The sequence below is a fragment of the Chionomys nivalis genome, chromosome 12 (assembly GCF_950005125.1).
Source record: "Chionomys nivalis chromosome 12, mChiNiv1.1, whole genome shotgun sequence".
Taxonomy (NCBI): Eukaryota; Metazoa; Chordata; class Mammalia; order Rodentia; family Cricetidae; genus Chionomys; species Chionomys nivalis.
Genome location: NC_080097.1, coordinates 74730598 through 74743008, shown reverse-complemented (window position 1 = coordinate 74743008; position 12411 = coordinate 74730598). Strand labels below are relative to the sequence as shown.

Genomic DNA, 12411 nt, shown 5'->3' with positions numbered 1-12411 from the left:
TCTCGCCGTTCTAGGCTTGGGAGGTGCTAGTTCCCTCGACTGGTTCGAGCGGAGTCGGAGCCGGGCAGGAGGATGTCGGACACGTGGAGTTCTATCCAGGCGCATAAGAAACAGCTGGACTCGCTTCGTGAGCGGCTGCAGCGGAGGCGGAAGCAGGACTCGGGGCACTTGGGTGAGGTGCGGGGTGGTGGGCGGGCCGTGAAGGGGCGAGCGGCCGCTCGGGCGGCGCCGCCTCCTCTGTGAAGCCTCTCGGTATTCTGAGCCGTCCACCTCAGTTCTAGTGATTGCTCCGTCACTGTCATTTCTTTAACGTTGTGGGCGGGGAGCAAGGATTGCACCTGCATGCCCCCAGTGCCTAGTTTAGCAACCACAACAAGGTCCTCACTAGGTGGTGCTGAATGATTAGGAAAGTGTTTACAAACGTAGTGAGAATCTGAAAACACTTAGTTTTGGTCTTTAAACATTTCCCCCTCTCCCATGTATGAGAAATTCAGAAAATTTGAACATTAAAAGGTTTTGAGTCCTACCCCAACATCCTTTCCCAGCACAAGGTCAATTGTTTAATGAGAAGTTGGAAAATTCTGCAAGAATACTGAATCCATATCACGTGTGTGGCTAGCTTGTGACAGTGCTTAGTATTCTCAGCGCCCATCAGCAGATTTTGATGACATTAAGTTCATGTGTTCATATTCTGGACCTGTATTCTCAGGCAAGATTCTTACCATAATTAGTAAGTATTTGTTATACATCTACACTATTCATGAGTCATGACAAAACTAAGACTCTGTTCTTACCTTAAAGGACCTTAAAATCTAGGTGAAAGTCAAAGGAGAAAGCCTGGCGTGGTGGCGCACGCCTTAATCCCAGCATTCTGGAGGCAGAGACAGGAGGATATCTATGAGTTTGAGGCCAGCCTGGTCTACACAGGAAGTTCTGAGTTTCAGGACTACATAGAGAGACTGTGGTCTCTTTTTTTTTTTTTTTTTTTTTTTTTTTTTTTTTTTTTTTTGGTTTTTTGAGACAGGGTTTCTCTGTGGCTTTTGAGCCTGTCCTGGAACTAGCTCTTGTAGACCAGGCTGGTCTCAAACTCACACAGATCCGCCTACCTCTGCCTCCCGAGTGCTGGGATTAAAGGCGTGCGCCACCACCGCCCGGCGAGACTGTGGTCTCAAAAAGCAAAAACCAAACCAAAAAAAGTTAGAAATACAGTAGCATACATGTAAGGTGTTAAGTGAATGGGTCCACGGTCAATACAATGACGAAGAAACAGAATTGGTGTCCGCGGTAAAGTGACCCTGCTGGAGCTGCCACTTGAATGGCCTGGTTTTTAAATTTTATTAGCCAATACAAAATTTGTCAGATCACATAATTTAAAAATAGGGCAGTATAGTAAAATGCAAAACATAGGATCAACGAATAATTAGACACCAAGATTTGAAGAACTTTTTTACCTCACCATACAAACTAACTTCTTTGCCTGGTGAGTTTAGTTTTATTTTTCCCATTTATGTTTTAGTGTATGGTGTATTTTGCCAACATATATGCTGTGATGTCTGTGCATGTCTGTGCACATGCACCTGGTGCCCATGGGGCCAGAGAAGGATTCCCTTCACCCCTCCATCCCCCTGCAGCTGGAGTTTCAGAAGGTTGCTATGTGGCTGCTGGAAATCTAGGAATTGAAGCAGGTCCCTTGTAAGTGCAGTCTTCTTAACTGCTGAGCTGAGCCATTTCCCCAGGCTCCTGATTCTTTTTGTATGTCAGTTTTATGTATTTTTACATGGCTATCTTTTTTTTTTTTTGGTTTTTCGAGACAGGGTTTCTCTGTGGTTTTGGAGCCTGTCCTGGAACTAGCTCTTGTAGACCAGGCTGGTCTCGAACTCACAGAGATCCGCCTTCCTCTGCCTCCCGAGTGCTGGGATTAAAGGCGTGCGCCACCACTGCCCGGCTTACATGGCTATCATAGACAGATAATTAAGTTGATTTTTAATCAATTTACCAATAACTACAATTATCTTAGTGCCTTTTTTAGGTGTTTTATTTATTTATTATGTATACAGTATTCTATCTGTGTGTATGCCTGAGGGCACCACACCTTATTACAGATGGTTGTGAGCCACCATGTGGTTGCTGGGAATTGAACTCAGGACCTTTGGAAGAGCAGGCTTTTTAAAACAATCATTTGGGGGCTGTAGGGAGATGGCTCAGCAGGTAAGAGTGCTCACACAAGCATGAGGACTGGAGTTCAAACCCCCCAAACACTGTCAGCAGCAGAGACAAGGGCGTGAACAAGGCAGAGAGTAGTAGAGGCTGCCACTTGGAACACACACAAATGCAAAAACAACGTAGTAAAATATTCTTAATATGTTTATATGGCTGTTTCTGAAAAATCTCTATGTAAAAACATGTTGAAAGTTGTAGGTCTAGTTGCATGTGGTAGCATACGCCTTTAATCTTGAACTTGAAAGAAGAGAATCTTGAGTTCAGGGTCATCCTTGGATATAGCTCACTTGACTCAAAAAGACCTTGTTTCAAAATCAAAAAGGTGGGCATAGTAGGTTACACCTTTAATACAAGAACTCTGGAGACAGAAGCAGGTGGATCTCTGAGTTTGAGGCCAGCCTGATCTATATAGTGAGTTCCAGGACAGGTAGAGCTACATACTCAGATCCTGTCTCAAAACACAAAAAGAAAGAATTAAGAGCAGTAACATTTTATTTTTATTTATTTGTTTTTTGGTCTTTCGAGACAGGGTTTATAGCTTTGGGGCCTGTCCTGGTCCTCAAACTCAGACCCGCCTGTCTCTGCCTCCTGAGTCCTGGGATTAAAGGTGTATGCCACCACTGTCCAGCGAGCAATATCATTTTAATCACCAAAATTTAATAGACACAACTGTCAAATTGCTTGCTTTGAGTTGGTAGATTCAGTGTTTTGTTTGAAGTACAAAAAAGTTTGTTAAATGTGGTATTGCTAGGGAGTGATAGCATACACCTTTAATCCCAGTACTTGGGAGGCAGAGGCAGACAGATCTCTTTGAGTTTGAGGCCAACTTGATCTACACAGCAAGTTCCAGGACAGTCAAGGCCTCACAGAGAAACCCTATCTTTAAAAACAAAACCAGATTGGGTGGTGGTGGTGCACATCTTTATCCCAGCACTCGGGAGGCAGAGGCAAGCGGATCTCTGTGAGCTCAAGGCCAGCCTGGTCTACAAAAGCTAGTTCCAGGACAGACTCCAAAGCTACAGAGAAACCCTCTCTCAAAAAACAAACAAACAAACAAAAGAACCAAAAACAAAAATAAAGCAAAAAAAAAAAATGCTATCAGGTATCGTTGCATCAGGTATAAGTAAAATATCACATGTTTGTGGTTTGAAAAGTAATGTTTCCACACAGAACTTGGATTAGATTACATTAAAATGAATGTTTCTAAAGTTTTAATTAGAAGTTTGAAGTCATAGAAAATGCTCAGTAATTTAACATTTATTTACTTAAATTTGTTTTGAACATGGACAGCTTTCTCAAAGTATTCTCATTAAATTGACATAAATTTTTTAAAAAGCCTAACAAAACGTACGTATAATTGCCTAGCGAGGCCTTGGGTCTTTATTAACAAAACATTCATGGAAACAGCATTATATGGCACACTTGGCACATAGTTGGTTTTTTTTTTAATTTATGAATATGAGTTTTGCTTTTATGTAATTAAGTGTACTGTGTGTGCTGGTACCCTTCGAAGCCAAAGAGGGCTTTGGATCCCTGGAACTGGATTTACAAACAGTTGTGAGGACCACGTGGGTTCTGGGACCCCCCAGGTTCTCTGCAAGAATAGCAAGTGTTTTAACCATTGAGCCGTCTTTTTGGCCCTGGGCACATAGTTGGAACGTAATTGGGGAAATGGTTACTATATGACTTAAAAACATTTCAGAATCTATTTATCAAGCTAAGCATAACATCACATGCTTATACCTCAGCAGGAGAAGGCAGAATCCTAGGTTAGCTTGGGTAAAGTAGGCTAGGTTTCAGGACAAACAGAGGCAGCTATCTCAGCACTTTGGAGGCTAAGACAGAAAAATTTGAGGTCACCCTGAGCTACATCATAGCTTACAGGACAGTTTGGACTGCACATTAAGACCCTGTGGAAACCAGACATCTGCATGACAAAGTAGTGATATACTTCGATTTAAAATTTACCTAGATTAGGCCAGGCATGGTGACACAGGCCTTTAATCCATCACTTGGGAGGCAGAGGCAGGTGGACCTCTGTGAGTACAAGGCCAGCCTGGTCTACATAGTGAGTTCCAGGACAGTCAGAGCTACACAAAAAAAAAAACAAAAACTTACCTATTTATTTTCTTAAAGTCTCTATCACAAATCCCATTTGTTTAGGGGAGGAGGGTGTTATTGGGGATTGCACCCCGGGTTTTCACACGCTGAGCAAGCACTCTACCGCAGCCATATACTAGTCCGTACTTACTTTTATGTATTTATATATTTAATTGGCTTATTTTTTCTTTCTTTTTTTTTTTTTCTTTTTTGATTTTTTGAGACAGGGTTTCTCTGTGATTTTGGAGCCTGTCCTGGAACTAGCTCTTGTAGACCAGGCTGGTCTCGAACTCACAGAGATCTGCCTGCCTCTGCCTCCCAAGTGCTGGGATTAAAGGCATGCACCACCACGGCCCAGCAGGCTTATTTTTTCTTGAGACAAGGTCTCATCATGTAACTCTGGCTGGGCTGGAACTTACCGTGTAAACCAAGCTGGCCTCAAACTCAGATCTATTTGCCTCTGTTTGAGTACTGGAATTAAAGGCAATGTGCCACTATGCCCAGCTGCCTTTTTTTTTTTTTTTTTTTTTTTTTTTTTTTTTGGTTTTTTTGGTTTTTCGAGACAGGGTTTCTCTGTGGTTTTGGAGCCTGTCCTGGAACTAGCTCTTGTAGACCAGGCTGGTCTCGAACTCACAGAGATCCGCCTGCCTCTGCCTCCCAAGTGCTGGGATTAAAGGCGTGCGCCACCACCGCCCGGCTCAGCTGCCTTTTCTTAATTTGTATTTTGAGACAGGTTTGTTAAACTGCTTAGGCTTAAACCATGAACTAGTCTATAGCCCAAATATTCTGTGAACTTGGAACCCTCCTCCCTCGGCTTCCCAGGAAGCTAGGATTGTACACCTGGCTTCCACAATTTATGTAATACCCCTTTTGGCATACTTTATGAGTCAGGAAAATGTTTCACAATTAAATTTGTTGATATAGTCTGAATTCCTTTGGAAAAATAGCTTGTGTTTCCTTGTTGCAGTAGCTTTGATCACTGTACATACTTGCTTATTGAAAGTAAATTTTGGTACTTCAGATTTATAACCTGAATAAGACGACTAGGGATCTGCACCTAGTATGACTGATTCAGTTCACGTTTATTAGATTTGTGGGATCTCTGTTAAAAATGCAAGTCTTTCTCTTACACTCTAGGTATGCTACATAGTAATTATTACTTAAATGTTGTGTATCCTTTTAACTAAGATGAGTTATTCTAACTCATCCAAGTCTTCAAAGTGCTTCTGTGAACAGTTGGTGGAGTAAGAACATACGGTGGAAATATGCTGGGGCCCATTTGCTGACCAGGCCTTTGAACAAGTATTCCAAGGGCCTAGTTTTGTTTTTTTTTTTTAAAGATTTATTTATTATGTACACAGTGTTCAGCCTCCGTATATGCCTGCAGGCCAGAAGAGGGCACCAGATCTCACTTCAGATGGTTGTGAGCCACTATGTGGTTGCTGGGAATTGAACTCAGGACCTTCGGAAGAGCAGTCAGTGCTCTTAACCTCTGAGCTATCTCTCCAGCTCTGGGCCTAGTGTTTTTAAGTGTGAAACATATTCTTGATGACCAATGGCCTTGATTCATTAAAATCCGCCAGGTGGTAGTGACACACGCCTTTAATCCCAGCACTCAGAGGCAGAGGCATGCAGGTAGGTCTCTGTGAGTTCGAGGCCAGCCTGGTCTACAAATCGAGTTCCAGGAGAGCCAGGCCAGGGCTACACAGAGAATCCATGTCTTGAAAATAAATAAATAAATCCAAAATTTATCCCTGGAAAAGATAATCTGTTCCCAGCTTTGATTATTAAAAATTTCATTTTTTTAATTTTAAAGTATAGATTGATTTATTATTAAGAGAAGAAAAAGGGGGCTGGAGAGATGGCTCAGCGGTTGAGAGCATTGCCTGCTCTTCCAAAGGTCCTGAGTTCAATTCCCAGCAACCACATGGTGGCTCACAACCATCTGTAATGAGGTCTGGTGCCCTCTTCTGGCCTTCAGGCATACACGCAGAAAAAATATTGTATACATAATAAATAAATAAATAAATAAATAAATAAATAAATAAATAAATAAAATATTTAAAAAAGAGAGAGAGAAGAAAAGGGTGGCAGAGCCCTATAGATGTACCATGCTGTTTTACCTCCTCTGAAGTAGTGAGGGCAGAGAATTAGGAAAAAACTTTTGCCCCAACAGAGAAAAAAAGATGCATAGTTCTCAGTAAAATACAGGATTATTTGGCAAAACAACAAATGCTTATGTATGACTGAAAGGTGATCTAGTGCTTCTGCTGGTCAGAGAACTTGCTTGAGATGAAAGATTTGTGTGCTAGGAATGTTAGAGAATTTGGCCTTGAGGAATATAAAGATTGCCAGTATTGACCCTTTTCACTTTATTTTTCTCTTTTAGATTTAAGGAATCCAGAAGCAACCCTGTCCCCAACCTTCCGTAGTGATAGCCCAGTGCCTACTGTGCCCACCTCTAGTGGCCCTAAGCCCAGCACAACTTCTATAGTTCCTGAATTAGCTACAGACCCTGAGTTAGAGAAGAAGTTGCTACACCACCTCTCAGATCTAGCCTTGACCTTGCCCACTGATGCTGTATCCATCCGTCTTGCCATCTCTACGGTAATGAGCTGATAAAGTTGGAATTTATCACATGTTTGCTGTTGTCGTGGTAGTGTCTCTTATGTTCTTCTCCTTTCTCTAGCCAGATGCACCTGCCACTCAAGATGGGGTAGAAAGTCTTCTACAGAAATTTGCAGCTCAGGAGCTGATTGAGGTAAAGCGAGGTCTCCTACAAGATGATGCACATCCCACCCTTGTAACTTACGCTGACCACTCCAAGCTCTCTGCTATGATGGGCGCTGTGGCGGACAAGAAAGGCCTTGGAGAGGGAGCAGGGACTATCGCAGGGCAGAAACGACGTGCAGAACAGGACTCGACTGCAGTGGCTGCCTTTGCCAGCTCCTTAGCATCTGGTTTGACCTCTTCGACATCAGAGCCAGTTAAGGAGCCGGCTAAGAAGTCAAGGAAACATGCTGCCTCAGATGTTGATCTGGAGATAGAAAGTCTTCTGAACCAACAGTCTACTAAAGAGCAGCAGAGCAAGAAGGTAGGGTCACACGGAAATGTTCACACTGTACTCTGATCAGCACAGCAAGAAGGTCGGGTCACGCGGAAATGTTCACATTGTGCTCCAATTTGCAGTTTTGATTTGTTACCTTTGACAAGGAGTAGCTTTAGAATTAAGACATAGAGCAATGGTTCTCAACTGGAGATGGTTTCCTCTACCTTCACCTCCACCCATTGTAGCAGTGTCTTGCTGCATTGTTGTCACAGCGTGGCAAAGTGCTACTGACACTGAGTAGATACATAGATACAGGATCTAGAAGGTAGGGGCCAAAAATCTGCTAAACACACTACCCCCGCAGAAAACTGTCTAGCCAAAGTATTAATAATTCCATTGTTAGGAAGTCCTGAATTACGGAATCTATTTGGGAGAATCCTTGGAAGAGGATTCAGAGAAAAGAGAAATTCAAATAGATATAGGAAGACAAGTGGAGAATACTAAATGATACTCCTTTAGATCAAGTTATAGAAATCAATGAAATTATCAAGACAATTGTTCTGATTAGAACTACATTGAATTTTCATGTTTATGACTTCTAGTTTAGTTATAAAAATTTAGTTTGGCTTTCTATGAGGATAACTAGTGTTTTCCCTTACAGAATTATCAAATATTCTGAGATAAGCAATGAAATACTAGCATTGTCCCTTTCTTAGTACCCAATCAAAAAAAAAAAAAATTGGCTGGGCTAGAGAGATGGCTCAGTGGTTAAGAGCATTGCCTGCTCTTCCAAAGGTCCTGAGTTCAATTCCCAGCAACCACATGGTGGCTCACAACCATCTGTAATGAGGTCTGGTGCCCTCTTCTGGCCTTCAGGCATACACACAGGAAGAATATTGTATACATAATAAATAAATAAATATTTTTTTAAAAATTGGCTTAAGGGGATGTTAGACTCTTAGGTGGGTGCTATCAGCTTGGTACTCATTGTAGAAAGCAGGCTCTTCGTGTCTGAATTCCTTTCTAAATACTTGTGATGAGTGAACCCATCCTCCTACATTGTTAGCTCATTTATCTCTTATCAGATATTTCTATGAGGTAGACTTGTGGAGGTGGTTTAAGGGCTAATTTATATACAAATCCTTAAGACCAAGGCTACTTCTGTCAAACAGGTCAGTCAGGAGATCCTAGAGCTTTTAAACACCACAACAGCCAAGGAGCAATCCATTGTTGAAAAGTTCCGCTCTCGAGGTCGGGCCCAGGTGCAAGAATTTTGTGACTATGGGACCAAGGAAGAGTGCATGAAAGCCACTGATGCTGACCGGCCTTGTCGCAAGCTGCACTTCAGGTCTCTTGGGAGGGAGAGGTGGGGAGGGTTTCTTCAGAAACAGGAATTCTTTCCAGCATATTCCATCTGTCTTTGGGATGGCCATTGTATGTAACTAAAAGATTTCTAGTCAGGCATCTGTGTCTCTGACCAATAGTGCAAGTTAAAAGTTCTCTGGAAGGAGGGTAGAAACTGGCTTAGGGCCAGTGTTTAATTCTGATGTAACAACCTTCTCTAGGAAGAGAAGAAAGTCTGCATTTTGTTGTTTTTGAGATAGGGTTTTTGTAGCTCAGGCTGCCTGTGATGATGACCTTTCTAACCTTAGGGCTACTACCAGTGCTGGGATTATAGGCCTAAACCACTGCACCCAGGTCGTCTTTATTCAAGAGAAAAACTAGTTCTTTTAGTTTAGTGATACAGACAATTGGGGGAGAATAAGAAATCCTGCATTTGAATATATGATTTACTTCTGAAGTACCATTTGGATTCTGAGCCCCCTTTTTTAATTTTCCCAGACGAATTATCAATAAGCACACCGATGAGTCTTTAGGTGACTGCTCTTTTCTTAACACATGTTTCCACATGGATACCTGCAAATATGTTCACTATGAAATTGACGCTTGCATGGATTCTGAGGGTCCTGGCAGCAAGGAGCATACACCAAGCCAGGAGCTTGCTCTTACGCAGAGTGTTGGGGGTGACTCCAGCGCAGATCGACTCTTTCCACCTCAGGTACCTACATGTCTGGACAGCCTGGGGAAACTCATTTCAACCTATAGACAAACTGAATGGGGCATCCGTATATGTAGAAAAACGGAATAAATTTAGCAGTCTGGCTCACTGATGGGAATGGAATGGGATAGGAACACTTGAGTTAGAGGGTTTGGGACCATCAATCTGTGAAGAAAGAAAGATGACCAAATACTACCTCATGCAGTGGATCTGTTGTGATATCCGCTACCTGGACGTCAGTATCTTGGGCAAATTTGCAGTTGTGATGGCTGACCCACCTTGGGATATTCACATGGAGCTACCATATGGGACCTTAACAGATGATGAGATGCGCAGGCTCAATATCCCAGTACTGCAGGATGATGGCTTTCTTTTCCTCTGGGTCACAGGCAGGTAATATAATCCAGATATGTAGGTACGGGCAAATATAGTACAGTGTGAAAGCTGGGTGGGAATAAAATCCTGGGTTTCCGACTTAAGGAAGCCTCCCCCTTCCATGAGGTTTTCTCAGGCCTGTGGTTAAAAGTGTCACTGATTTAGGGTGCCAACCCCCTTCCATGGGGCTTAATGTTTGTTTATAGCACAAATACTTGGGATTCTTGATTTTAGAAAAATAAAGTCACTCAGTCATTTCATCTTTTCATTCTTAATTTGGTTGCCCCGATGATGTTTTCCATGTAAATGTTTGATGTTTATAACACATGAAATATTTTGAAAGGAAAAATAAGGACAAACAAGTTGTTTAATCCTTACATCTTTCTAGGGCCATGGAATTGGGCAGAGAGTGTCTGAACCTCTGGGGGTAAGTAGGAGTTGTGTTGTATTTTTCTGAGGGAAATTGACTTCTCTCAGTATTCTTATCAGTCTTTGCCTTTGTATCTAGCATTGTGCCTCAACTGTAACGCTAGTTAAAGTTCTAGTTCTCTGTGCTCCACAGTTATGAACGGGTGGATGAAATCATCTGGGTGAAGACTAACCAACTGCAGCGCATCATTCGGACAGGACGAACAGGTCACTGGTTGAACCACGGAAAGGAACACTGCTTGGTGAGTAACAATAGGCCCAACTTAGTAAGAGGGACTGTTTAAAAGTCCAAAAGCTGTGGTTTCATAAGGTAACAATTGTTCTCTGTGATGAGCAGGTTGGTGTTAAAGGAAATCCCCAAGGCTTCAACCAGGGTCTGGATTGTGATGTGATTGTAGCTGAGGTATGTGCTACAATTACCTCTGTCAGGTATAGTCTCCAACATTTTATTTATTTGGACAACATACAGAGCTAGAATTGCAATCTTGAGAAAAGCTTTCTTTTTTTGTTTGTTTTGAGGCAGGGTTTCTCTGTAGCTTTGGAGCCTGTCCTGGAACTCCCTTTGTAGACCAGGCTGGTCTCGAACTCACAGAGGTCCACCTTCCTCTGCCTCCCGAGTGCTGGGATTAAAGGCGTGCGCCACCACCACCCGGCGAGAAAAGCTTTTTTAAAAAATTTATTTTTGCTTCATGTGTGTCAGTGTTTTGCCTGTATATAATTCTTTTTGAACTCTCGAATCTCCTGGAACTGGAGCACAGAATTCTGAGCTGCCATGGGGGTTCTAGGAGTTGAACCTGGGTCCTCTGGAAGAGCAGTCAGTGCTCCATCCTAACTGCTTAGCTATCTCTCTAGCCCTATAATCTTGAATGACTTTAAGTAGCTTGGTTTTTATTTTCTAGGTTCGTTCCACCAGTCATAAACCAGATGAAATATATGGCATGATTGAGAGACTGTCCCCAGGCACCCGCAAGATTGAGTTATTTGGACGACCACACAATGTGCAACCCAACTGGTAACATTACCACAACAGGGCAAAACTCTACAGATGGGGTGTAAAGAACTCAGGTGGCATAAGCTTATGTTTAAATCATTTTCCTGGACTCTACAACATTCACTAGATTTCAAAGGGCTATTCTTAAAGTTATAACAGCCTAAGGATCCTCAGCTAGTCTATGGGATATATTAAATCTGCCCCCTAGTGACTACTAATTATTTACTTAATCTGTCAATTTTAGTGCTTTTGACTCCTATGGCTGGCATTTTAATTATCCGAAGATTATTCATTGGCAATGACTATGAATGAAATAGGCCTGGCTAACAACATCAGTTACTAATCCTTAAATATGCAGATCCAGCTGACATGAGTCTAAGGCAGAAGGATTACAAGTTTAATGAATTTAATTTAGTATCAAAAGAGAGAGGGTGTTGACCGATATAGTTCAGCATTAGAGCATATATATAAGACCCCTAGATTCAATCCCCAGTTACAGCCACCACCACCAAAGAAAAATCCAGCCAGTTTTAATATCTGCACCTGTACTAGGACTGCCATGTACTGTGTTATGATCTCTTTAAGAACTGACATGGGTTAGGCATAGTGGAGCACACCTTTAGCCCCAGCACTTGGGAGGCAGAGGTAGGCAGATCTATATGAGTTCAAGGTTAGCCTGGTCTACATGGAAAATTCCAGGACAGTCTGAGACCCAAAGAAACAAAACCTGGCATGAGCAGTGTTGAGCCCTTACAGGATGTTTTGGTTTGCCTCCTCTTCCCCTTTGTTTTAGGATTACTCTTGGAAACCAGCTGGATGGGATACACCTACTAGACCCAGATGTGGTTGCCCGGTTTAAGCAAAGGTATCCAGATGGTATCATCTCTAAGCCTAAGAATTTATAGAAGCCATGGCTCCATAGGCTATGCCTTAAGAGGAGTGTTTATACAATAGTGTCCCCCACCATATATAAATAAAAAAGTTTGTATTGTAATTGAGATTTCTGAAGTGAAATTCTGGCTTTCGCCACTTAACATGTGTTCTTGTGCAAGTCTTTTTCTCACTATGTAAGAGGAATGTGAGCTACCTACTTCATTAGTTTTGAGTGTTCAAATTAAATGGATAATATGGAGTAGCATCAACATGTCGATCATTATAAAACAGGAGTACACAGGTTCACAGTGCTTA

The 12411-nt window shown here is 42.2% G+C and overlaps 1 protein-coding gene across 1 annotated transcript; it reads left to right on the top strand.

Annotated features, from left to right (window-relative positions):
- The first annotated feature begins 40 nt into the window (after positions 1–40).
- Mettl3 (methyltransferase 3, N6-adenosine-methyltransferase complex catalytic subunit) lies at positions 41–12241 on the top strand. The gene is made up of 11 exons (XM_057785973.1): positions 41–172; positions 6710–6927; positions 7010–7414; positions 8542–8717; positions 9212–9428; positions 9634–9821; positions 10192–10230; positions 10366–10474; positions 10570–10635; positions 11132–11244; positions 12017–12241. Exons 1-11 carry the CDS (start codon positions 73–75, stop codon positions 12126–12128), a joined length of 1743 nt encoding a protein of 580 aa, XP_057641956.1. The 5' UTR covers positions 41–72; the 3' UTR covers positions 12129–12241.
- Positions 12242–12411: the final 170 nt, after the last annotated feature.